This window comes from Haliaeetus albicilla, chromosome 12 (assembly GCF_947461875.1).
Source record: "Haliaeetus albicilla chromosome 12, bHalAlb1.1, whole genome shotgun sequence".
Taxonomy (NCBI): Eukaryota; Metazoa; Chordata; class Aves; order Accipitriformes; family Accipitridae; genus Haliaeetus; species Haliaeetus albicilla.
The window spans coordinates 36,738,706-36,766,491 of record NC_091494.1 but is presented as its reverse complement, the minus strand read 5'-3'; the positions used below and the strand labels follow the sequence as shown (position 1 = coordinate 36,766,491).

At 35.8% G+C, this 27,786-nt stretch overlaps 1 protein-coding gene across 8 annotated transcripts in view; it reads left to right on the top strand.

The window, feature by feature from the left end:
- The window catches only part of MBTD1 (mbt domain containing 1), a 40,280-nt gene that overhangs the window by 7,166 nt on the left and 5,328 nt on the right, over positions 1 to 27,786 (top strand). For 5 of the 8 annotated variants that reach the window (XM_069799192.1, XM_069799196.1, XM_069799197.1 and 2 more), the window contains 14 exons: positions 942 to 1,143; positions 2,305 to 2,444; positions 3,279 to 3,393; positions 3,487 to 3,572; positions 9,286 to 9,403; positions 10,062 to 10,196; positions 10,676 to 10,764; positions 12,084 to 12,318; positions 13,619 to 13,674; positions 13,952 to 14,056; positions 14,902 to 15,049; positions 17,645 to 17,727; positions 18,061 to 18,295; positions 18,970 to 19,047. In XM_069799192.1, the coding sequence (XP_069655293.1) occupies positions 942 to 1,143; positions 2,305 to 2,444; positions 3,279 to 3,393; positions 3,487 to 3,572; positions 9,286 to 9,403; positions 10,062 to 10,196; positions 10,676 to 10,764; positions 12,084 to 12,318; positions 13,619 to 13,674; positions 13,952 to 14,056; positions 14,902 to 15,049; positions 17,645 to 17,727; positions 18,061 to 18,295; positions 18,970 to 19,047 (1,825 nt within the window). The remainder of the gene's footprint in view (positions 1 to 941; positions 1,144 to 2,304; positions 2,445 to 3,278; positions 3,394 to 3,486; positions 3,573 to 9,285; positions 9,404 to 10,061; positions 10,197 to 10,675; positions 10,765 to 12,083; positions 12,319 to 13,618; positions 13,675 to 13,951; positions 14,057 to 14,901; positions 15,050 to 17,644; positions 17,728 to 18,060; positions 18,296 to 18,969; positions 19,048 to 27,786) is intronic. The other 3 variants (XM_069799195.1, XM_069799194.1, XM_069799193.1) reach the window with 3 other exon arrangements.

Here is a 27,786-nt window from a genome sequence, read left to right as displayed (position 1 = left end):
TATGAGGGCAGCATATGTAGCAGTAGAGCTGTGTAAGATACTAATAAAGTGAAAATTGTCACTATTAAAATGCATGTATTGGATGTGCATCAGAAGAGACATCAGTTAATCTATTGTTTATACTTCTTTAATGTTTTTTTTTGTTGGAAATTGCTTAACTGCTATGTGCTTTTCAAAATTGTATGGTTTTGTTTGGCCTCAGATTTTTTGGTTATAGGAAAACTCTATTATGTAACAAGTTTTTGTGTATGACAGTGGCAAATTAGTCCCCTTTCTATCTTTTACCATTTGTACAGACCCTATTGCCATAGTAACTGAGCTCTTCATAATTGTTAATGGATTAATCCTCAGAACATCCCTGTGAGGTAGAGAGGTACTCCTGTTTCACACGTGAGAAACTGAGTCATAGGGAAGCTGAGTGACTTATCAATCACCCCACAAGCCAACAAGAGCAGAGATATACTCTCATTTCTGTTCCTGTGGAATAGTGCCCTCTTGATTGAACTGTCTTTTCTCTGCCCAGCTTTCTCAAATGAATGAATTTTAGTGAAATTGGCTGCAGCCATCTGGAATGTGCTCATTTGCATATAAGATCTGTGTGGCTGTCATTCAGCACATCAGGTTTAATGAAGTCTGAAGACACCAAAAGAAAGAAATGTATGGACTGCTACTGTGTATTCTCAGTGGATCGTGAGATAGATTTTTCTTCCTGTATATCACAATACCAAAAATTGGCTAGTTTTGACTATACCGTTACTAATTTAATGGGCAATATATGGCTCGTATATCTGTGCTGATAGAGCAGTTTGTTAGTACATCTACTTTTGAAGGCTGACTTTGACCTTTGAAACTTTTTAAGCTTGACTTTGAAATACTTGCATTCAGAATGCTCTGCTATTCTTTGGGGGTTTTGTTGTTTGTTTGTTTGTTTTAATTTTTAGACAGAACATCCTTCACGAGCAGAAAGGAAAAGACGTGATTCATTCGGGATGTTTGACGGTTATGATAGTTGTAGTGAGGACACCAGCAGCAGCTCCAGTTCAGATGAGAGTGAAGAGGAGGTTGCTCCTTTGCCATCCAGTCTCCCAATTATAAAGAACAATGGACAGGTCTATACTTACCCAGATGGCAAATCTGGCATGGGTAAGTATGTGGTGCATGAATACAAAGAGTTTGATATTTATGGGTTTTAGTCTGTGCTGTGAGTTGTGAGGGTCCAGTCCCAAATGTTGGTCCTGACTGAAAAGGGACCAAAACAGCTGAAGGGTTGGGGTTGCTTTGTTTTGGGAGGGGGGAATTGTTTGGTTTTTGCTAAACTGAAATAAGATAGATTTTTGAATCCTGTTGTCAGGAAAGAAATAGTATGGGAACATCTGTCCTCCCATCAAATGTGTGTTGTGTATATATGCACATGCATGTGTATGTTCTCATGTATGTTGTTTTTATTCTTTGAGCTTTGAGAAAAATGTCAGTGTGTTCTCTCTACGCTTGGGCATTTATTCTCTCTACCCGTTCTTATATATGCAATATATTAAAACATATTTCTCCCTGTACTAGGAAAACTTGATTACTGCTACTGTATAAATTCTATTAGCGTATACCTGTTCATTACCCACTAGCTGTGAGCTAGTGTATACTGGAAAAAAAAAATTAAAAAGGGAAGATTGCTTTTATCATCGGGTAAAAAATATTTTAGCCAAAACCATTAGTGATTAGTAGAGCTCTCTCTGGGTAGAATCTTGGTATTGTCTCATTGGCATAAGTTGGTCACAAACTCTTATTCATCATGGAACAACTCAGTGGGTGATGGTGTCAACCTGAGAAACATATGATTCCAGCTAGAAGAGAATATTGGTGGGCTAGGTTACTTTGGCTAGACTAATTTATGATTCAAAAAAGAGATCTGAGTTTTATTTTGGGTTGGAAGTATTAAATATTTAGAGGAAATCAAGACTGGCAGGCCCAGATTCAAAGCAGATGTTTCCTTGAGAACCACAAAAACACAGAAACTGGCTTTGGCTGATTTAGCTGGGTCATTCACTTCTACCAGTGGTAAAATTAATAGGGAGCAGAAAGGAGGCACCCTTTCATCAATGAACTTGAGATTCTTAAGTGTTTTACTGACATTGGTGGTGGTGGTCTTATTTTAAGTTATTTTTCTGTGTGATTCTTTTTGGGGTCAAGCCCTAAGAAACTGTTTGGTGGTGCCACCTACAGGACTTTCCTTATGTCGTCTTTGTTCCGAATTTTTACTGAGGTCTTTATTACACCCTTAACATTTGGCTCTTTCTCTCCTCTGATTAGCTACATGCGAGATGTGTGGAATGGTTGGTGTCCGTGACGCTTTTTACTCTAAAACAAAACGCTTCTGCAGTGTGTCATGCTCTAGAAGCTATTCATCAAACTCCAAGAAGGCCAGCATTCTGGCCAGACTTCAGGTAGCGGTACAGACACCATTTTCTTTATATACTTATTATAGTCTGTGTTTGTAAAACTTGCATGATATTTTAAGATAAGTCAAGTTTCTTAACACATTAAAATTTTCACAAGAGAAGTGCTTTTGTAAGCCAAAACTCAAAACCGTATCAGTAATGAACAAATTGCTTTGCTCAGCAGAGCAAATTACAGAGGATACTGACTCCTTATTTCAATTCTGCTGCAGTGGCCCTTCTGCAAGAAAAAAATCAGGAAAAATCTTCAGTCTACATATGTAGTGACTTGAAATTCCATGCATCTCATACGCAAGATACTTTCTGGCTTTAGAGAGCGTAAAGGTTTATTTAGAATTGTTGTGTTTTGTTTTCGAGGGTTTTCTTAACTATATAGATTTGCAAACTGGGTTTTGGTCTGTTCATTTAAAATAGAAATCGAAAAATCATGAAGATATATTTGTAACATTCAAGAAAAGACGTAGAAATGTCAAGAAATATCATTATATCCTATCTCAAATTCATTGCAACAAATGCCAAGAAATTGCATTGGTATAAATTAGATTAAATTTTGACCTGCTTTTAAAAGAGACCTTTTTTTTAGTTAAACAGCAATGAATCTATAATGTGGTTCAAGTTGGAATACTAGTACAAAAGTAATGTTTTGGACATTCTTTGTTGGTTTTTAAATTTATTTAATATTGCATGTAGTTTTGTGATACTTAGTCAACTTCCACTCTCTGGTGTTCTAATTTTAGTTAAATGTACCAGAGAGGTGCTACAGACCTACGGAAATTTCCTGATGGGAGTTTGGAAAGACTTTATTTACTTAGCTTTTTTTTGTTTTAGGGTAAACCTCCAACAAAGAAGGCTAAAGTTCTACAAAAACAACCCCTAGTGGCTAAATTAGCAGCATATGCTCAATACCAAGCAACTTTACAAAACCAGGCAAAGACTAAAGCAGGTAATGGCATATGAACAGAGCTGAAACAAATTCTTGGTAATACAAGATTTGTGGCTCATTAGCAGCTTCCTAAATAAAATAACTTTCTCTTAGCAGCTGTCCCTGTGGAAGGTTTCAGCTGGGGTAACTACATCAATAGCAATAGCTTTACAGCAGCTCCTGTTACCTGTTTTAAACACGTAAGTATTTTTCAATATGTGCTATCCTTTTGTGTGTGTGCATGAGAGAGAGAGAGTCCATGTTAATTCTTTAATTCATTTTTGCAAAACTTTCATATCCAAATAAGTTTTATGGCTTTGGACTATGAAACTTATATTGTAAATTGCGGTAGTATGACTACTTTTTAGATAGGTATGTTTGTTTTTATCTGTCCTTTAAAACCATTCCGAACACTGTCAGTTACTCTCATCATACATGCTCTCATAAACAAAGAAAAAAGTAAAAGGAGGACTATTAAACCCTTGTGAAGTTATTTTTCTCACTTTAAAGGTGCAAAATCATCAAATGCGCTACAGAGTATCAAACCAACCAGGTCATGCAATATTAGAAGTAGTTAGAAAAGGCTTTTTAGATTGTCAGACTTGATCCATTATGTTTAACTGACCTTTTGGTTACACATTTGGATTTGGGATTTATTTTTTTTTTATTTCCTTAGTTTTTGGTCAGGTTCTCCGTCAGTCGTGCTGGCAGGTAGGATAGAAATTGAGGAAAATGAAGGGTTTTTTATAAATCTGAAATTAGAGAAGTTGGTTTTCTTTGTATTAGAGTTACAAAAATTCCAAACAGAAAGTCCTTGGTCATTACAGAATGTAATTAGGGGATGAGGAAAATATTTAGCAGCACCTGTCTTTAATGTGTTTGTTAAATTCCAATTATTAGATCTTGTTTAAAATATTGTCAGTACTTGCTGTCTCTTAAGTAAAAACTTTCTGACAGAGTGTTTTCTCAGCATACCTTTATTTATTTATTTATTTGGGAACTTGAAGTGTTTCATCTTCTTACAAAAGTTTTATTTTGCTCAAAACTATCTGATGAAAATTGCAATCAGAACAAACATTTTGTTTCATGGAAGTTATCCGTAAGGGAGAAGAGAGACATATTTTCTGTCCAGTTCTGGAATTCATGCTGAGCCCTGTCAACTCATAAATCAGTAGGAGTTGAAGGTTCTTGGCAGTTGGCACTTTCTGAATAGCACCCTTTATGCTTAGAGGCCTTAACTATTGCCCAGAACAGAGCCTTGCATTAGTATAGCTCCGTGAATTTGTATCAAATTCCACGTCCTTAAGTAAGCACGTTTGCCCTTTGCTATCACACTTATGTACGTGCTATAATAATTTCATAAGTACATATCAAAAGGTATTGTTTGATAACGTGGGCTGTACTATTACAACAACAAATGCTTCATGATGTATGGCATCCTTAGTTAGGAAACAGCTATGATAGTTGGGTCGCTTGTGAATTATGCTGTAACATTCCACATTAAAAGGAGTTCTATCTTCCTTTCTTAGTGCTTCATTCATTAAGTTGAATGGTACACCAATACTATGAACAGATACAATATTAATCTTCATATTTTACCTTGAGTAGTTTCACAAGCTGCATGGCAACAGTTCAGCTAAGTCTGAATGTTGTTTCTTTTCTGTCCCCGTTTTCCTTTTATATAAAAGTAAAATGCAACTCCTGCAATATCCTTTGGAGATTTCTACTTCTTTGGTGGACATTAGTTAGTGTTACAAGGTAGTGATTTGCATTTAGTTTTACTGTAATTATTTCTTTGAAAAATATATTATTTAAACCAGTCAGGATCTGAAAATGCATTAGTACTCTCTTGTTAGATCCTTCTCTCTCTCCCCCCTCCCCACCTCCCCCGCCCCCCCGTTGATAAATAAAAGAAACAATACTCTTTTTGTCTGTCTGGAAAGATTATTGCTATGTTTTCTGTAAGCTATATTGCTTTGATTTGTAAAAGTTTGTATTAGTTGTTTGTTTACCATCCATATTGTGGATACCATGCACATGTGTGTGTCTGTGAGATTGAATATATAAAGCTTAATCTGTTCAAAACAAAAGTTTTGAATTGACAGTAAAATCATGACACATCTACCCTTAAATGTGTTAATAGATAAAATATGCATCTGGTTATACTGGGTGTATCTGTATGGATATTTGATAGGGAACATTAGGATCAATATTAAAGAAAATTTAAGGGAATTATAAAATGTGGGATTTAGCTTATTGATTATTTTTTTAATAACCTGGCATACTTCAGTATTTCAGGTCTGATGTAATTCTCCCAGATCAGCTAGTTTTTTTGCCTGGGGAGTTATTTCCTCTTCGATTTAAAGTAGTTACATTTTAGAATTAAAACATTTAAATCTTGAAGTTCTCTCTATCTCTTTCTCCATATGGGAAGAATTAATTTCAGTCTTTCACCGCCCTTATTGTGGCTCTTGTACTTCCCTGTTACCTTCATTCCAGACTTCGTGTTGAGTAACACTAATGAAATTCACTAGCAACAGTACAACTATGCCTACTTTATAGTTCAGTAAACTGAAGTAGAGAATCTGCTTTGGTTTATGTCATATAGGAAGCCTGTTATAAAGCCAGAATTACAGTTTGTGCACCTTGCAGCTTTTTTTTTTTTAAACTGCGTTAATCAGACATGCAGCAGTAGCTGATGCAGGGATGAAAACTCTTAATTTAATGTTTTTAATATTGTGTTATAGCTTAGTAACATACAATGGGCTCATTGCTAACCTGCATTCCAATTTCATTTTCTTCTAAACAGGTTTTTCTATATTTGCTTTTATTAGCTCAAACTATTCCTAGAAATGAAAGCAACTACAGTGCCTTGAGTCATTTGTCAGTACTACTTAATGTACAACTTAATGCACAATTAATAGTAATTATTCTTTTCCACTCTGTTGCTTGTGAGATGCATATTTCCTGAAGTTAAGAATTTTTTCAATCTTTCTTCCAGTTGAATTTTATTCTGAGCTGAAATATTTTCATTCTCTTGGTTTCTTTTGTTATTAAAATAAACGAATAGTTTGCTCTAAGGGAGCTCTTCCAGGATTTTACACCAGGTGGCAGTGCTTTGCTTTGAACTTTTTAACTTTAGACCATTTTGCATATTGTCTGCTCTGGCATTACCTTTTGTTGGGGTACTGTTCACACACAAGCCTTCAGCATTGTAGCCTTATGCTTCAGGAATTGGTAGCATCACTTTGCCATTAAAATCCTGATTCAAGTTTCAACTCTGAAATCATGGCAATGTCGGTGCCATCCAAAACCTTTAGAAGCCACAAGAGCCATGAGCTCATTTAACCCACAAGATCTTTGTTCAGCTAGACATGTGGGGATACGTAGCCTTTAGGTGCTCCTGTCAAACAGGACCTTCCTGATTGCAACTTACCTTGCAGAGAAGGCAGCTGCTGCTCACAGATAAACCCTCTCAAGTCATCTCCTGGCGCAGGAAGCGATGAACCAGATCTTCCTTGTTTGGGAGTGACGTGAAGTGGATCTCTTCGTCATGAGTCTGAAAGGTAAATTTGTTCTTACCTGTAAATTATGGTTCTGCTAGTTCGCACTATGCCAATCCAGACTTCAGATTTACCCTTCCAGCCAGCAGATGAATAAGACTTAACGCTTACATAGTGCTTTGAGTTTTTCAAAGCACTGTGCAAACATTGATTGGTTAATCAGATGAAGACAGAGAAGACATGAAGGAAGATGGCTGTTATAGCCCTGGTTTATCCAGTCTTCCTCCCTTAAGAATATTCATAATGAGTGAAAAAGGAAAAGATGGCACAGTATACCAGGTATACTGTAAGCCATCACTTCAAGACAGTAGTGTTATCTGGCATTTCAGTAGTGATGCTACACAGGATGGCTTCCTTCTTCTAAAGGGTGAGCCATATGGATTGGTGTAGGAGAACTAGCAGAACCAATATTTTCACAGACAAGGACAAATTTAACTTTCTGCTATTTCCCTCTATACCAATCCATGTTCTAGAAATAAAAATTTTTGACATTTCCATTACTATTTGATGTGAGGAGAAGTGTTTCTATATACTTTTCTCTCTGAATCAACTGAATAGATGAGCAGGCAGTAAAATATCTGTCAATTAAGTGCAGCTGGATTATGAAATTATTCAGTACTGCTATTTTAGATTGTTTGGCCTGATCTGTATCTCTATACAAGGCAACAAGATTTACTGAAATATGCAGTTTGAAAAGTTTATTTCCCCAATTCAATTCAAAAATCTACACATGTCAATTTAGAGATGATAGAGAATATGTAATAGGACTTGATTAAGAAGCTGTATCTGCATATTTTGTGTGTGAAAATAAGCCATCATCTTTAGAGTTTTTTCCTCTGTCTGCCAGGTGGCAGAAAAGAGTTCTGCAGTTTAGACTGGTGTAGATGGGACATAGCAGAACATGAAGAGACCAGGCTTCAAGAATAAGAAACTGGCATACTTGTAATAACTTATTTTTCCTTTAATAGTTAAAACTAGTTTTGAGTGTTGCATGCCTAGCCTCAAATGTTTGTACTAGTTAAGGGTATCCCTTTTTAAGATAAGTTTTTGGCTTTTAGGGCTACTAGTTGGCTATTGCTGATTGCCAGCAAAATTCCAGTATTGTGATTTGCAATCATTCAGGAGTAATCCAAGTTTCTTTACTTGTGGCTCTTGGCCAGAATTCTGTGAAGTTGGAGGCTATTTGCACTGAGCAGTTAAATTCTTTGTTTGCAAAGAGGTTTGTAAATAAGAGACAGCCTTAGAATACTGTCTGTCCACTATGGTATGGAACCAGAGGATCCCTTTAATTGTCCCTGTGATATCTGGATATTCTCTGAACTGATAAGAATTTATTTTTCTCAGAACACCTTAGAATTGATATGACCATTGTTCTGAAGTACCCCAAATCCAAATCTTTCCCTTCTTGGTCTCTCAAGTGAAATGCAGACTGAGTCATTTTCTGTTGCGTTGCCAGTATAACTTCAGTTGAGTAACTTTTAAGGTTTTAAATTCTTCAGCACTGTGTGTTTCTGATATCTCTACAATACCATCTTTGACTATCTTTTCACGATGCTCTGTTCAACAAAACATTGTTGAGATAGCCAACTAAATGTAATTTTTATTTCTAGTTTTCACAAATCCTTAGTAGTTCATCAAGCTTGTGTTTCTTTTTGTTACTAACACATTAGTCTAAGCCTTCAGGATAGTGTGTGAGGAATCTCGCTGTGCTTTTCCTTTTGGCATTCATTAAAAAGGTGCCACTCAGCCTTCTCTTCTTTTTGCTTGCTTGATGGAATGATCACTTGCAGGTGATATGAAAGCCTGTTCCTCTGAGAGGATGTGAACCAGTGGGTAATAAACCCCACCATAATAAATCATCAGAATATATTCAAGAAATAACTTTTAGCCATTTTTTCAGGAATGTTTCTGATTTACAGAATCTAATGTCTGTGGTACAGGTATGAATTTAAGGTACCATAATTTTCTTGTAAGTAGAATTGCAGAGGAATTACACCATTCCCACTAAAATCAGTAGCCTGCACCAAGTTGAAACACAGTAGAATAAAGCTGACCTGTGAGTATATGCAGTTTGTGCTTGTGCTGTACAGTTTTTTAAACTTGGAATCCTATAGTTTTTGCAGGAAATACACAGTAATAATTGTATACAATTACAATACTACACATAAGCTTCAAATCAAAACCAAGCTAGGTTTTCATCGAAAGAGTGCTTTCTAAACATATGCTTATGTCTTATCGTGTATATTGATTGTTTTGTCTTAAGTCACTCGTAAAACACTGATAAAACAAAAAATAAGTATTTTCATGTGGTGAACTGGTGACTTTTTTCCCCCCCTACCTTAAATGATAGGCACCTATGGGGACATGCTGGGGTGATATCTCAGAAGGAGTGCGAGTGGAGGTTCCAAACACAGACTGCAGCCTACCTACCAAAGTCTTCTGGATAGCTGGAATTGTAAAATTAGCAGGTAAATATATTTTAGTTGAAGTTATTAAAATAATAAAAATAACTGTGTGAAGGGAGCTAATAATTTAGTCAGTGGTCACCTGGTTAGTATAATGTTGACACTGGTTAGGTTGTCAGAGCTGTGTCAATAGGTTATATGTTCTAGCGCTATCACTGCATTACACTGTTTTAGAGTGGTTTCAGTGATGCTTAAGAATGGCTAGTGGTTTGGTTTTTTTATATTGCCTCAGAGTACAGTAAAAGCGGTGCAGAATGAGGAGATAGGAAATTTTATAATAGCTAGCAAGTAAGCCTCGTTATACAAATCACTTTTCTTGGTTAGAAGTTAAAAATTCAAGGTCACATAACTAAGATGAAAAAGCAAATACTATGGGTAACTAATTAATTTTGTCCTCCTACATATAACTTCTAAAGGTTTATAGTTCAAGAATTTTAATTAAAATTTGACTTACATGATAGCACATGCACATTTATCAAAGTAATCCATTCTGTGCATTAATAACATGCAGAAATGTGCCATAAGAATAATGTTGTATAAAAATTTATAGTCTAGAAAATCCAATGTAATATACATTATGATTGGTAAAGAAATACTAATACATTTTTTATAGTCTTATTTAATTTTTGTCTTTTTTTTAAATGGGATTGCTTTCTTTCAGGCTACAATGCTCTGCTAAGATATGAAGGCTTTGAAAATGATTCAAGTCTTGACTTCTGGTGCAACGTTTGTGGGTCTGACATCCACCCAGTTGGTTGGTGTGCAACCAGTGGGAAGCCCCTAGTCCCTCCTCGAAGTATGTAAACAGTAGCCTTACTGATTGATATCAAAATCTTTCCTTATTAAACCAAATTTGCTCATGCTCCAGATATCAAAGTATTTTTTTACCATAGCAAGTCTTTCAACAGTTATGAATAAATCATTTTAACTTTTGGAAAAATAAGGACTTGACTGATGCTGAAAGTGTTTCTTGGAGTAGCCCATCTGATGCAACTTAAAGTTTTTAAGATCAAGGTGGAAGCGGTTAGCTAATCAGTGATGTGAAGATGCACTGATTTTATTTATATTTTGTTATTAAATTCTTTGCCCTGACATACCCATAAACTTAATCTTGGGTAGCTTTCATTCTCTAAAGAGGTTTTTGTCATTATTGTCATCCAGGCTTTTTAACAGTCATCTGGGATTTCTTCTTTACATATTCCAGACTCTAATATTGTCTCTAACGGACACAATTAAAAAATCAGTGGCTTATTTTTTCCCCTTCATTTGCAACAGCCATCCAACACAAATACACAAACTGGAAAGCTTTTCTAGTGAAACGACTTACTGGTGCCAAAACACTTCCTCCTGACTTTTCTCAGAAGGTAAGGCTGATGCAATATCAATGATGTACTATAAACGAAATTGCAGCACAATGTGAAGAACTGAAGTATTTTACAATGGCACATGAGCTCCTTTTATAGTGAAGATGATACAGTAGTTTCTTCCCTTAAATACAGTTTTCCTTTGAATCTCTATTTTCCATTTATGTCCACGCTTGTCAGTATGTATTTGGAAAACTGTTTCCTCTAGCACACAGTAATTTTCTTTAAAAACTAGTTAGTCTATTGTAATTCTAAAATACCCCAATTTAAAAAAAAAAAAAAGTGCTAATAAGCTACCCTGTAATACATAAGAAAAATTAAAACCGATTTTTCTAATTCAGGAATTATTTTTATCATGCACTATTTCAAGAAACTGAACAAAATGTGTTCATATAGCACATATTTAGATGTACATACCTTTTAATACTTCTCATCTGCTCTGGACTAGATTTTTTTGCTGTCTAAGTCATGTCTTAAGTGTGGCAGCTGCCTGTATAGTGTGCTGTAAGTTTACTTACTAATATTGTGAGATGGTACATAGCTTTTAGTTGGAATATGAGACTTATCTGTTGCCTTACACCGCATCTAATATTAAAAAAAGAAAAAAATCACCAAAAAACATTCTGCAGTTGTTCATTTCTATTTAAAAATTGGCTCGGTTGGAAGCCAAATTAAATTGGCAAGATCTCAGCACTTTGGGGAGTTCGTAATGGAAATGGCTAGTGACAGATACTGATTTTTAAACAAAATGTATTCTCACAAGGCAGATTAACATCTATTTTCATTCTCTTCCTTTCTTTTTGGTATATTATGAAGAAATATGTTTGTGAGTGGCCAACTTTAATTATGTTGAAGGTTTGTTTTCCATGCCTTTTTATAATAAAGTATTTTAGTCCGATTTTTTAAAGTGCTATATTTTGAGTGGATGACAAAGAAAAAAAACCCCACCTTTTCTTTTTTTGTTTTTGTTTTGGTTAAAATTGTTTCTTAAGGTAATTTTATCCATTGTTAACAACTGAACAAACTTTCACTAAGTCAATGGAAAATTCCTCTAACCTGTGCGAGAGTTGTATTAGGGGCTGTACTTCATACAATTAAAGCATTGTAGGATCTATTCTACTTAGTTTTCTGAAACATTTCATTTCTCCCCAGGTACAATGAAATATAAGTGAAATAATCTGTGTCATTTTTGCAGGTTGATTAACAAGTACTTGAATTAAATGAAAAGTGCATTGATACTGCATTTCAATAGGAGAAGACAGATGACTGAGGAAAAAGAGTATATTCTTACAGAATGGGTTTTTTTCTGTTACTTTAAGGTGTCTGAGAGTATGCAGTATCCATTCAAAACTTCCATGAGAGTAGAAGTTGTTGACAAAACACACCTTTGTCGAACAAGGGTAGCAGTTGTAGAAAGTGTCATTGGGGGACGGTTAAGATTGGTGTATGAAGAAAGTGAAGACAAAACTGATGACTTCTGGTGCCATATGTACAGTCCACTCATTCATCATATTGGTTGGTCTCGAAGTATAGGACACAGATTCAAAAGATCTGGTAAGCTTGTTGTGTTTTAGAGGTGTCTTTGTGGGTAGTATTGGCTTGGAGAAGTCTGACTTAAGCAGTACTGTCACTTTATACAATTAATAAGACTAGCTTGAATAATGACCCTTAAAAATTTATGTAATGCGGCCCAAGGGTTTTACCAATTATGTTACATTCAGGAGTTTCAGTCAAAAGTATAATTAGTGGTTTTTGCAGCATTGGAAAAGCCAAAATAAATTTCAGGTTGATTTGTAGTGTTGGTATGTAGAAAGATTCAACAGTTAGTAGTCGTTAACAAACTGTCTAGGCAGGAAAACCTTGAACTTCAATATTCAAGTATGGTAAACCTAGTTTTTCATGGTGATACCTGGAATGACACAGTCCTGCTCCACGAACTCCTAGTTTCTTCACATTTGTCTTTTTTGTACAATACAACATGTACAAGTATCCTATTAGATACTGATTTTTTTTTTTTACTTGCAAGTTTAGGGTCTATCTAATATTTCTATGTTGCAAGATTTACATGTTTTAGAGGGCCTTAGGAGATGGGCAGGGAAGATGAAGTGACAGCCTAATAGATGGTACACAGTTAAGGCCCTTGTTATCTAAAATACAAAAACACTTGTAATTTGAAATATCTAAGCCTTCTAAAAAAAAAAAAGTCTGTGTTTTAATATTTTTCTGCTCCAATGAGCTTGTATCCCTTGTCGGAAACAGAATTTCTGTAAAACATTCCACAAGGCATCCCTTCAGGAAAACCTCTGGTTTTCCTAGCACTTAAACTTTCACTGAAACCATTTATAAATAAGAGTAGTTAGAGAAATCAAGAACAGTGCTACTTCCCAGAAATAATGTCTCTAACAGAGTTCCAGGGATACCCCTTGGAAAGTACTATTCAACAGCTGGCTAAAACCAGCCATATATATGTATTTAAAGTGATTATCTATAATTATATAAAAAATATATAAATAGAATTTTTTGTCATAACATACTGCAAAGTAGTTTACTTGCCCCTTTTTTTGCAAAAGCTTATATGTATATTTGTATCAATATCATGACATAATCAAGTGCTCTTATAAATATTGGATATTGGTTTTTTTCCATAAATGAGATTTGTGTTATAGTGATGTTTCAGGTAGAAGTCAGTAAGGAAAATAGATGGATTGTGTCCTCCAGATTTTTGTGGTAGTCGTCTTATAAACTGTGGGCCTCCCACACCAATGATTGCATGGTATGTTAAGGAATTCAGAAAAACATACTGTCTGCTCTATTAACAAAACTTCTGAATAATATGTACTATTATTCCTTGTAGATATTACAAAGAAACAGGATGGACATTTTGATGCGCCCCCGCATTTATTTATGAAGGTGAGTTTGCTAGCAAGAACAGTGTTTTCTTGGAGTTGATGAGGATCTTTAGTTCCTGGTGTGTGTAAAACAGACCTAAAACTCTACTTAAGTCCTGGAAATATGCCCTGCACAAGCATTACTTCTTTTATTCAAGCACTTATTTAATTTGGCCTCCCTGACATAAGCAGTGATGATAGAACCGGTATTTCAGTCTGTTTCTTTGGCAGTGTGGGGTTATATTTTGTTCCAGGCTTATTAGATTCTTAGTTTCTGGTGCTGTTATGTGATTCTTTAGGTAAAAGAGGTTGACGCAGCTGGAGAATGGTTTAAAGAAGGAATGAAATTGGAAGCTATAGACCCCTTAAACCTTTCGGCAATATGTGTGGCAACTATTAGAAAGGTAAGAAAACAAATGTGTATTTTGGGAAGGTAGATAGGAATCCTTTTTTCACTCACCTTTATTCAGGTTTGAAACAAAAAACTGAAAATAAATGCAGTTAATTCACACAGTGAATGTTTATGGAATATGTTCATTAATTGTTTATATACAACTGCTATGAAAAAGAATATACTTATGTAAATTTTTTTTATTTTGACTTTAATCTCTGGAAATTTAGCCTTACCTTTAATTAGAATATAATATGTTTGTGAGATTAATTTGCAGGACAATTTTCTGTTAATTATACCAAGTGTTTTGCAACTGTTCAAAAAGAAACCTCATCTTGCTTACTTGCAGAAGTCTATGAAGACATTTTAAGTGTGTACTTCTTTCCTAGCTTGATTGAAAGGGAGCCCATCTATGTGAAATCTGTTTTAATAGAGGAAGAAAATATAACAAGTAGCTTAGTAGAATTGCATAACCGTACCAATGAGGAGTGTGGTTATGATTTTGAGTCTTTTTTTTGTTATTAATGGTGTGCAGAATATCCTTGCAAGCTAAAGAGTAGATTTATAAAGCTTTAGATGTAGAACTGGTGTTCACGAGAAAAATAAACTAATCAGAAAAAGGAAGTGTTCATCTCATAACTTTGCAGTTAACAAAGGTACATTTGACAATAGTACACACCATCTTGGAGACAGGTGTGATTTGCGGTTTTTTGTTTTGTGATAATTGAATGTCCTTCTAGGTGTGCTTCCATTATTACTGAGTTACTTTTCACTCTTTTGAAACATGGCATGCTTTCTTTTTAGCCTTATCACACAGTTAAAGGTATTTAATGTAAAATTTTGTTTTTCTTTACAAAGGTTTTAGCAGATGGCTATCTTATGATTGGGATTGATGGCTCAGAAGCAGCAGATGGGTCTGATTGGTTTTGTTACCATGCCACTTCCCCTTCTATTTTCCCTGTTGGTTTCTGTGAAATTAACATGATTGAACTAACTCCACCCAGAGGTACATATAGCATTCTGACCACATTTTGTTTTGAATATTTTTCAGTGATATTGTATGTGCCATATGCTTTGTTTCTTAACTCAGTCTACAAAATTCATGTCACTTTTTAGGACTTTCTGAAGTCTGAAACAAATAAAACAGCGTAACTTCAAAGTAATCTGAAGGAGAGTTAACAAACTTTTCATTTAGAAAAAGTCAAATTGAACATCTGATTGATTCTTTGGCTAAAATAATTTGCTTTTGCTGTCAGAAATTGAGGATAGCCGCTAGTTGAATAGTATATCCATTTAGTGAATGGGAAGTATGCTAGTCACTAGAAGGACTGTTTAGAATATGTCATTGCTTGGGAAGTCCTGGCCACCAAAAAGATTAACGAACACTGTAAAGAAACTCAGACTTAGGCTAATTAGCAACAATACCAGTTAATTTTTTTGAAGAATATGCACAAACTTGAGCTTCAAGGAAGTAGCCATTAGAGCTGTATGCTGCATAGTCCTTTCTGTGAGAAAAAGCTGTCCGTCCACTAGCACATATACCTACAGAAGACTGTATTGCCTTCATTTTTCCATTTTATTGTCTTGGTCTATCAATTTATAAAGAGGATTGTAACTAGCTGTGTAACAGCAGATAATAATGTTTTTCTATGGATTTTTTCTCCATTCTCATTACTGCAGGCTTCTACTAGTATTTATTGAATTATTTTCTAGGTAATAACTACAAAGACAGTGTAATGCAACATGAAGAAAATAATTTCATATAATTTTCTTTATTGCACACTAATGATTCTGTCATCTTTTGAGTATGTGGAAAATGCAGTTGGACAGATTTACTATTATTTTTTCAGTCAGCTCATTTAATGAATTTATTGCCTAGAAATTCATGGGCATAATCACCCCTCAAAAATGTGGTGCAAGAGTCTCTTGCAATAGGAAGAGTTTTTGTGGGAGGAAAAAGCATGCATATCAATACAATAAATACATTAAATTGATGATACAGAATAGGAAAAAAAAATCCCTTCTATGATGAAACTTTTCCCCTTTACTTTTCAAACATTTCTTATACAATAGTATGTGAATTTTGTTGTTAATGCATTTATGATACTTCTATGTTTCTTGTATCGTGGCAACCTTTATCTACATGTATATTTTCCCTTTTATTGCAGTTTTCTGTAACAGTCCTGTATCATCCACTGAGAGGTGATTATAAATCACACAAGCAATAATCTAAAAGTCATTTGAAAGAGGAATTAACAGGAGTAAAATACAGAACATAATGCACATTAGCATATTTAATAGGATCAAGGCTTCCTAGCTCTTATGAGAGGTGTATTTTGCTTTCCAAATTGTGGGCTTGAAAATGGACAGTTTCTTAATTCTGAATACTCCAACAAGGACCACAAGCGCATGTCTCTAGTGTGTGTGGTGAGAAGTTAGTTAAAGGACTTGCGTACAAATATGCTGGTCTAGCCAGAGGAACTGTGCATTAAGAAGAAAATTATTAGTATGCAAAACTGATACATTATTACCCTTATTAATTGTTAGCTATCCAGCTACATCTGTTCATGCAGATATTGCATACCTAACGTGAAAGCTCTTTTCCAAAGTACATTTAGCAATGTGGATAGCTTTAAGTTGCTGTGAAATCATTGGACTTCACGTTTACAAGCTCACTCCTTCCAGACATCTTCATCTCTCGCTGAAATCAGTAGAAGATGAAGATGCTGAGATGCTTTCAAGAATGGGATTGCATTTTGGGCTGTGAATGTTAGCTACCTGATGAGTCTGGCCCTGCAGTACTGAGCTATGACTCAGTGGGAGCTCTCTACCCCCACTCGGATGAGATGCAGCTGTTTCCCATAGCTCCCCATGGCGTGCCCACTACGCTGCAATCTTTTCAGAATGTCCAACACTGCATACTACTGCAAAGAAATCTTTCAAGCCGGTGTTGCTCCAGCTAGAATTCGAGAATTGTTGGTTTAAGCAGTTGTAGAAGTTGCCTAAAGTAACAAGTAGTCCTGAGTGTTCTACGCATATTCAGTAGATGAACAAAAGCTAAATATATGTGAAAGATTATTTTCTTCCCTTTATAATAGCTTTTAAAATTGGGAAAAAAATCCTGTAATTTTCCATATTATTGCTATTTTTAGCCTTATTCAAGTTTTAAAATATCCATGCTTGTTCTTACCACTCTGTTATTAACAATTCAAGTGTTTCAATAGTGGAGCTCTTTCCCCACAGGAAAGACACTGGATGTGCTTAATTACATGATTTGTTCTGGGTCATTTGTGTGGGGCATTGTAGAGATGAAGGATCTACGTGGACAGAAAGCTTCAAGTACGAATTATTAATGTTAACATGAAATTACACTTTCTATATTATCCAGAGGTTCATTCATCTGTTTGTTGCAAATGGGCAGCGTCCAGGTGACTGTCTTGTCCCTTAGACCAAAGCGCAGAGAGTGGAAGTTTCTGATGTTAATGTTTTGCTTCTTTGTTACCTTTTTAGCCGTAACACAGTGCCAATATACTATTTTTGTTGTTGCTCTTATGCATGGAGTTTGCTGTTGATGTATGAAAATGTTGTTTAAAATTCACAGGTTATGCAAAACTCCCTTTTAAATGGTTTGACTACCTCAGGGAAACTGACTCAATAGCAGCACCTGTAAAGCTCTTCAATAAGGTAATGAACATTATACGTGTGTATTTAAACTGTAATTAGTATTTTCTTTAAATTTCTGTCTGTATAGTCAATGGGATTGGCCTATTTCATTAAATACAGTTTTGAAAAACTAAGACAACAGAGACTTCTAGAAATAAGAACCATTTGAGTATGTTAAGCTTGAATATTTCTGAAATGTTAAATAAAGGCAGGGGTACATGAAACTTCATAACTGATACTTGGTATTTTCTTGCATTAAGTTGACCAAAATACTCATTGCAATACTGTGCTTAAACCATCTTAATTAACATGTTTGTTTACTGATGTTTGCCTTGTTTGTGTTTGCTTTTCCAGGAAGTTCCAAACCATGGGTTTCATGTTGGAATGAAACTGGAAGCTGTTGATCTGATGGAACCTCGCCTGGTATGTGTGGCCACAGTAACTCGCATTATCCATCGTCTTTTGAGGATACACTTTGATGGGTGGGAAGATGAATATGATCAGTGGGTGGATTGCGAGTCCCCAGACCTCTATCCAGTGGGATGGTGTCAGCTAACTGGATATCAGCTACAGCCTCCAGCACCACAATGTAAGTTCTGTTTTGTAAATAATGTTAACAGTTGCTTACTGGCCCTTGTTCATGGGTGATGATTTTCCTAACTTCATCTGTTTCAAGTGAGGTCAACAGGCGTAACAAAAATAGAAAAATTCTTGCTAATGCTTAGAAATACACAGTTCTAATCTCTTCCACGTTGACTTTTAAAGTACTTCTGGGCATTTCTGGGGCTACTTACTATTTTTTTAATGCCAGAAGATGCTTATTTGATCCAGGGAAAAAGCCTGTTACTTACCTGTCAATTCTGGATAACATCACTGAGAACTGATTTTTCTTCAGGATTGCAAATATATATGCTTTGCATACCAAATTTGAGGGAACTCGGTGTTTGCATAGCTATTCAGGTGCAAAAGTACTTACTGTATGTGAGAAGACTGTATTTCATTTAGTGCATCAAGACTTGTCTTGTCAGGTCAATTTATATGATAATAATTGATAACTGTATTTTGAGAATTGTTAGTTGTTTAATGGGAGGGTAATAGTAGTTACTGCTAGTAGTTTAAGGGGAGGCTTTTCCCACAATAAAGGTATATTTTGTTCGTGCAGTCACTAAGGAGAAATTCTGTAACTGTGTAGCAGCCTTGGCACATTCCGAAGTGTTTTTCCAAAACACTAAACTTTAATTCTGAATTCTTAATTTTTTGCAGCATCAAGAGATAGCCAGTCAAGTTCATCAAAACAGAAGAAAAAAGCTAAATCACAACAGTACAAAGGACATAAGAAAAGTGGGTGACAAAGTAGTGTTTGTACTTTTCCTATTGTTTGAAAAGTTTGTGGTCTCTCCCTGAGTCCCTATTCTATTTGGAAATGTTTGTGTGTAAACAGGTCTTATGCTTAAAGGTGCAGTATGCCATAAAAGGAACTTTTTCATTGAGAATAACCATTTTTTTATAACTTGCAACAGGGTTGATGTTGCTAATAACAATCTGTGTGAATTGTAGGTGGACAACTGTTACAATATTTTTGGTATTCAGGCATCATTTTAATTAAATAATATTTGGACTATGTAGGTATACTGCCTTATACAAAATACTCAGGTATCAATTAACACTGTTTTAATTCTGCTCTTTGTAACACAAGTGTAGGAGTAAGAACCAAGTTACTTGGATCAGAAAGAATGAGATGTAGAAAATTTAAATTACCATCTAGCTGGTTCCTAAAAGAACAAAAAAGTGACTTACTTGCCAGTGGTTTAGATGAGACATCTGTGGGAAGCTGTATGTAAATAAAACTTTTTTATGGTTATTTTCAGAAACAGTAAGTAGCGTTGCTGTTTGACTATTCTTGTCACAGTAAAACATCGTAATGACATTTTTAAGAATCTGAAGTGTTCAGGTTCTTTCGATAGTAGTTGTTTCTCTCTGGATCGGGTTATCTTCAAAATTCACAACCAGTATGAATTTGCACAAATGCACGTTTTGTATTCCTCTATATTTTTATTTCCATAACTCTGTTGGTTTAAACTGAAAATCTGTTTTGTATGAGTAAAATAAAGGGAGTAGAGGCAGCCAGCTGTAAGAGGACCTTGTGCCTTCTCCCATGATTCTTCTCTAGAAATCAGATCCATCTGTATTCTCTCCTCTAAGCAATATTGTAGTTTTATATGGCAGTTTTATTCCAAAGGTTCTCAAGCCAGTTTTCCAATAACTGGACAATTTTGAAAGGCAGCTACCTCTTGAGTCACGAGCAGCAACATGACAGCCATTGTACAAGAAATATATGTCCCAAGAGAGGACGTGGTAAATAAGAACGTAGGGTAAGCCTATAGTCTTGTTAAGTACTACACAATTTTTAATGATGTTTAACTCAAGATTTTACAGTATCTTTTTTTAAAAAGAACCAATTACAACTTGGGGGTGGCGTTCGGTTCTGCCACGTAAGAATGAATAGTTTGTCTTGATAGAAGTAGATGGTCTACTTCCAGACAACCTAACTACGCATATTAAGTTTGGAGCATCAAATCGCTATGCTGACTCATTCTCTTGGTGTTTTCTTGGAAACAGTGGAGAGTTGGAAAGAAGGTGCAGTATTTTACACTGCAGACATACGGGCAGATCAGCTACAGAAAAGGGTTTATTATCTGTCCTCTTGAATTGGCCCTGCTTCGTTGTCAAGGTATTTTCTAATAGGACAATAGCAGACAATCAAATCAACAGTTTTGTTGATGTTGAAAGTTATTTTACCTGCAAGTCAGCAAGCCTGACCAACAATAATCTTTAACAGTCTGTAATGTGACATTAGGAGAGATTTTATTATGTGAAATACTCTTCTAAGTGAGAACATGAGGCTTTTCTTAACATTAGAATCTGTATCATCTTGGCTTATTTAGACTTGTTTCCAGAGAGTTTTGTTGCTCTGAGACTTGAGTTCATCGAAGTACAAAACTAAATTTTTAAGGCACATTCCCTGAAAGACAAGGGTTTTCCCCCATCCCTTAAATCTCATTTTGAAATACAGAGGCTGCTGAAATCCAAACTATGCTGTTCTATATACGTGAGGTATAGCTGCTTTGCAGATGCTTTTTGTAGCTGTTCTCAGTGAAGTGTATTTCCTGATGATGAATCCTTATGTGGTCTTTAACTTCTGGACAGCCTTGTCTTACAAAGCATCAGTCATTTTGATGACTTCAGTATTACTGCCAATGCTATGATCAGAGACTTCCAAAGGCAATGTGGATTTCAAAGGACTATCATGTGCCTTTGGCCACTCATCCTAGATAAAGTAATAGATATGGGAGGAAACTATTGGAAAGCATTGAAAGATTTCATAAAAATAAAGCTTTAAACATGGTGAGGGAAAAGAACTCTAGATGAGTCTGACACTCATTGTAAAGTCTGATTAAATGGACCAATTGCTAGTTTGAATTGTGCAATGTGAACTAACTGTCCCTAAGAAAACTCTAGCATAAAACCAAGAGCAGGGGTCTGTAGACAGATGCTGACCTATTTTAAAGTAATTCAATTTCAACCAGAATAGTTTTTCATGGAATTAATCGGCTAATCTGGAGGTGATTGGAAAAAAAAGTATTCAGACAGGTTTGTGTGAGCTAAAAAAAAAATAATAATCTGTCATCAATTTCACTTATTTCAAATCTTTTTATCTTTGAACGGTAGTTTGTTGTATTGAAATAAGATGCATCCACTGGTTTCTGTTCCATCACAGATGTAGCTATCAGGAAGGGCCCTGTTGACCTGGGATAGGAAAACAGATATCTTAATTCTGAGTAGAACCTGAAGCTCAACTCTTGAGTTAGGTCTACCCTAGCTTCCTGCAGTGATTTTGAGAATTGTGTCAAATGAGATGAAAACTTTGTTTTTATCTAGGGCTTTCCCTGAGGTAGAAAAATTGACCTAAACGAAGAGCTGTGCAGTTGTGCTGCAGTTGTGTAGAACTCATGTGAGGAATTAAAACCCTTGTCTTCCTGGTAAATTTGTGAATGGATCTATTAAGGCAAACTGGAACCTTTTTCACTAGTCATTGCAGAAAGCAAACTTCGCTATTTTGATTTTCAGTCATAAAAAGAAGTTGAGCAGTGAGTGCCACAGATAAAGCAGGTGACTGGGGAGTTCTTGCGATGTCTTGTTAAGGGCCTCAAACATTGTACTCTTTCTTCTTTCTGCTGTTTGAGGAAATAAACAGTAAAATCCAGATCCTGTTCAGGATCTTGCAGAAGTATTTTTTAAATAGAATTCAGGTACAGAAAAAACAGCTGATTTGAGTATATCTAGAGAAAGTTGTGAGTGCTGTTGCCTTAAGCTAGGCAAAGATGGCTATATCATTAATTACCTTTGTGTAGGACCTGTTCTTGGATAATTCTGGACTGTCTGAGCAGATTTTGTTTAGCAAGCTATGCTAGACCATTATGCTCCTTTCCTCATCCCCTTTTTTCCACCTAATACCTCTGCAAAAGTTTCTTGATATCTGTCTTACAGTAAGTGTGACACAAACACTGGAAAGGAAATTCCCTTTACCTAGTGCCATAGGAAGATTTGTTATAGTGGAATTTGTTCTTTGTTTCACACTAACCTCTGAAATAAATATGGGCTATGGAAACAAGGAATAACTTCTCATGGGTTTGTTTTCTGGACTGTTTACTCAATACTAAGAAATCTGCTTAATCATCAAAAGGAGATGAGAGAAACAAGGTCATGAAAAGTTATAGCTGGCTGCCTCCTACATGTTTATTCTTAGTGGGTTATGGCAACAAAAGTGTTGAGTCACAGGAAATAATAGTAAGAAAATGTTTTCTGTAGCTTTTTATTGTTCAGCACTTGTAAATAAAAATAAATAGAAAGTCTTATTTTGAGAAGGATTTCAGTCATAAAACTGTATAATGCAGTAATAATGCTTTCATGCTAAAGTAACCACAGCTGATTAACAAGAAGCTCTATATATGTCTTAATTAAACTAGATTATTTTTAGTACAGAGAAGTGTTACTTCCACATATTTTTTTCATGTACTCACAATGCACTGCAGAATGTCTTTGAGTCGTTCTGCTGTGTATAATGATGCAGATTTCTAACACAGTATTTTACCTCCTTACTGAGTCCATTGAGAAGTGAGTAGCATGTATTCGATGTGGAGTAGAAGTGATTACATAGTGAACTCTGCCGTAATGGGATTATGATAAAGGAAGAAAGTCAGACTCCTGTTGTTCAGCTGTGCCACTACAGAAACTAGTATAACTAGCAGAATTAACACTCAACGCTGAATGGGAACAACTTAAAAATCTTCTCTCGTATTCCTTTGTTGTTGAGAAGTAAAACATTATGGCTGGATGCAATGCTTTTTAAGAGATCTTCAATTAGGAGAATTTCTTAATCCATAAAAAGTAGTAAATTTGGAGCTGAGAATACAGCTGTGCTTTTTTTATTCCTTTCTTTGAAATCTACAATGGGCAACATAACGTTAATTTTCCTTTATGTTAGTGTGACTTAGAAGTAGTTAATGTGCACACATTTAGTAATAAAGATAGAAAAATTACATGTCAGATTGTTACACCTTTTATGGAGAGGCTGATAATACAGATGTTCCTAGGACTTATTTTAAGCATAATTTGTTATTGTCAACTGTTTGGAATGCCCAAACACTTTGTTTTGGTGGGATTACTGATACACAGAGCATGAAATAATTTTCTTAAAAATCTAACAATGTTTTTAGTCTATTATAAGTAAGAAGACTGTCCAAAAGGGCGTAGAAATTAACTAGCATCCTACCTGGCCCACCCTTGGATGAAGCTGGTATTTTTTCTTAGATTTATTATGTTGCTATGTAAGCAGCTTGTCATGTTGACAGTGACCCATTTAGTAGCATTTGGATTGTAAAGATGTGCTTATTTTACCCTTTTTGGGTTTTTCCTTTTTAATTAGAACGGTTTATAACTATAAGACATTCTGTGTGCATGCAAAATACCAGGTGGACTGTTTGAATTATGCCTTCTGTTTTGTCACTGTGTTCTCAGCCAGCAGTGTGTCTATCGTTGCTGCTTGCTTTTTATTCAAAGAAAGGAAGATCAAGTTGCATGTAGTTTGTGTGTTTGCTAGATAGTTACTGTGTTACTTGTTAATTTCTAATTGCAAGCACAAGTTTTGTGAGCACTTTTGTGAATACTTGAGAATCACTTCCAGTTTTGTTTCCCATGGTGTTTATTTCAAGTGGGTAGGATTTTGTACCATGTGCCTACTGGTCAGAAGGCTGTGCAGGTGAATACTTGAAGGGTAACTTATCAGTTTGCCTAGACTATTCATTAATAATGTGGTATGCAGAATCTGCTCATATTGTCTGCTTTCTAGTAGGTGTATATATTGGAATAAGGTTATTGAAATGATAATTTGACCTCAACATTTTAAAAGCTGGATTCTGTAGACAACTTTCTGCCTAATTATGGTGTTATCTCTCTAAAAGGCTCATCCTGATGTTGTCTTGTAAGAAGAATATTTAAGCATGGTGGTATCTTTAGCATATGCATAATCTAGTTACCTTGTCTCTTCAGGGCTAGGCTTTTGTTTGTCAGGTAGTCTTTATTTGACGGTGCTGAGAATACTTAAAGCATTAGCAACCATAGTTTTGATATAGCTGAAAGCAGTGGAGAAGATGTATTACAGTGCTTGTGTCCCTGATATTGTAGAGAAGTTTCCTCAGGCACAGAATCAGAGCATCTTAGTGATAAAGGAGGAACATGTTAATAATTTGCATACAAAATGTTTTCATAACATTTTTTTCATTAATTCAATGTTTAATAATCTGAAGGCATTTTAGAAGATACTTTTTCTAAACACTGAAATGCACATTGTTGTTTGTAAGGCACTGTAAAAATGGGAAGCACCGTTCTAAAGTAATTAAGAGTACGTATTTTTAAACTAGGTTTTTGGAGGTGATAAACTTTGTCTGGACTGGATTATTTCCCCAGAACCATTCTCTCTGTCACTGTTAGACACACTCACTGAAACAACTGCAATTATGAACTGAGCCCATTATGTCTTGGGTGTCCAACCAGCGGATTGTATATTGACTGTGCAGTGTAGCTGCAACAGAAGCAATTTACGGCATTTGTGTTTCGTTGGTGGATCATGAAATAAGTGGATCATGTTTGTAAGCAATGCACTTGAAGTCCTGTCAGCTAGTCTCTAGAATTCAGTAACTAAAGTGTGGTTGTTGAGAACAAAATTCCCAATAATAACTGAATGGTGCCATTGTAGAGGCCCTTTTTTTCCAGAATCGGTGATTGTGAAGCAGAGCCATTTCTCAGTGAACAGTCTGAGTTACCTAATGCACTTTAACCCAAGCGTTTATTTTAGTTTGACTTGATGTTTAGAGAGGAAGATACCAGTTGGGAAGAAACCTGTCAGTTTGTCCAGCCCACCCATGACAGGTGAGGTGCGGAGGAGCTTCTCTGGTGATGACGAGTTGACTCCTCCTCCATATCGAACCCTTCCAGCACAGACAGCCCCGGAGGCCTTCCAGCCTCCCAGCACTAGCCGCGAGTTCAGTCCCAGCCTCAAAACAGGTAACTAGCCACATCAGTCTTTGTTACTGCAGAGGGAAATGGCGGACAGGGTGGGGAACTAAGCATGGTCTAGCATGTAATGTGCTGACTCATCAAATCTCTTTCTTTTTTCTTTTTTTTCTTTAAATTTTGGTTGGATTTTTTTTCTGTTAGAGAGCTTTTCATTCTCACTGATGCACCATGTCACTGAATGAATCATAGAAAAGGATTGCAGCTGTTTCAGAATTTCATAGGAGGCCATATTGTAGGTTACTGAGGCACAAAGGCACAGAAGAGCTCTGCAGAGCTTTAAAATACGAAAATGCACTCCGTAAAACTGAACAGTAATGTGGATTTGGGAATATTTGATGTAAGCAGGAGGTTAGTGTGGATTATCTTTTGCAGAGAAAGTAGCTGTACACAGTAAATAAGGAGTGATTTTTGTCTGTGTCAGAAAAAGGCAGTTATCTGGGAAGAGATCTTCAGAATGTAAGCATTATTTGAAATTTTGTGGGTTACTAATATAGCAAGTATATCTGAAAATACTTTGTCCTTTTGGAATTTGATCTTTTCCCTATTTTTGCTGTAAAACCTGGGTTTGGTTGAAGTATTGACAGTATAATAGTGTGTCTGTATGTGTGAGCAGAGAAAAACTCTTAAAAATTCATTTAGCAGTCATGTTGAGCAAGTAGATTAAAATGTTGAGTTTCTTTAAGGATAGTTTATGTAATGTGATCAAACTTCAATTATAGAAGTCCACTGCAAGAATCTAGTAGTTCTTTCTCTTCCCTTTTTATAATATGTATGGCAATATAATGTAGCAGGTAACCAAAGTATTTCTAACAGATATGTTGTAGCAATATGATCTGTCGGACACACTGGATTATGCTCTCCCTGCAGGACAGCTGTCAGGTTGATAGATTGAGCTTCAGATTTGCTTGATTTATACTCCCTTAAACTTGCTTTAGTCTGAGTAGGCTGCCTTATTGCTATTTTTAATTGACTGTGGAATACATCCAGAACAGTTTCCCTTGTCCGTGTGTTATTCCCTTCACAGAATGGGACACAGTAACCCACCTGCCGCCTTTAGACCCTGAGGACAAATCTTGACTCTCCTCTGTACACCTCTCAACATTTCTCAAGAACTCCTTCATTTTTACTTTAGCTTGCTACTTGTGTGTACATGCCTGTTTTTTAACAGAGTCTCTGATGCAAAAGAGAAGTCTTCCTTAAGAAAGAGTGTTCTGGAGTGTTTGTTTCTGCAGAGCTTTTCCTCTCTTACTGCAAATCTACACCTAAATTGCGTATATGTGGTGCACAGACATGCAGTCTGAGGTTTTCTGTGTCGTTAGATCTGCTACAAAACACCTGTGTTCTTTGGTTTCTGATACCTGATGCTTTCTATGATCATTTGGGGGGAACTTTTTGAAGTTCTGAATTCTGGAGAGGCTGGACAAAATTAGTTTTATTTGTGATGTAGCCTTGTCATTGTTCAAAAGTGTTTAAATTTAAATTGAAACCAGAAAAGCCACACATTTTAAGTCTGGGGAAGAAGAGGGCATAACCCTAATATATAGTAAGTTAAGAACACATTTGAAATCAGCTGGAACTTATGCATATTCCTCAGCATTGTACACTGTCTCACATTTTAGTAGCTGTAGGATGTAGGCACATTGCAGGAAATGCTTATATGGCTTTGAATGGGAGTAGTGTAAGATCAGTAATGAGGCAGGCATCTGCACTAAAACTTCATGTCTATTGGAGATCTCAGAAAGGCTCATTAAGCAGCTCTCTCCACTTGTGTACTGTCATCAGCACAGCAGAAGGTTTCAGTACTTCTTCATCTTGTAAGTATGAAGTGGTTTCACTCTCTAACAAAGTCACGGTGCTTCTTTAGGGTACATGAGTACTTTGCATCTTTGAGTCATATGAAATGATCTTTTAAGCACTGAAATGCAACCGTTGGACAGCTTTACAAACAGCCTATAGCCAGCCTGTCAGACAAGGAGACTGTTCTGAGAGACTCACCCTACTTCTGCACATATTCTGGACCTCATTGCTGCGTTCTATATTTATGTTTTGGGGGTTTGAATGACATTGCATCAGACAATCTTTCTTTGTCTCCAGGCAAATCAGAGAGACTATTTAAAAAGGGAGTACCTTGTGCGTCTGCGTCCCTTTTACTTCCATCATGATTGGTCAGATGACTTCCATTAGCTTTTTTAATTCTTCTTTCAAGTAACTTTTGTTGTATAGCTGTAGCTAAGCTTTTCTTATGGAGGATTGTAGTTAAAAGCTGTATAATAGGGACAAATGAGGCAAAGTATCATTAAATATCTAAATGTAAGGGGTTTGGTTCAAATTAGCCAGAGGCAAGTGAAATTATGGAGACCGCTATTACTCCTGTACCTGCAGAAGCATTCTACAAATACTGGGGGGGAGAGAAGAAAAAGAACATGCCTGGTGAATTTCAGATTG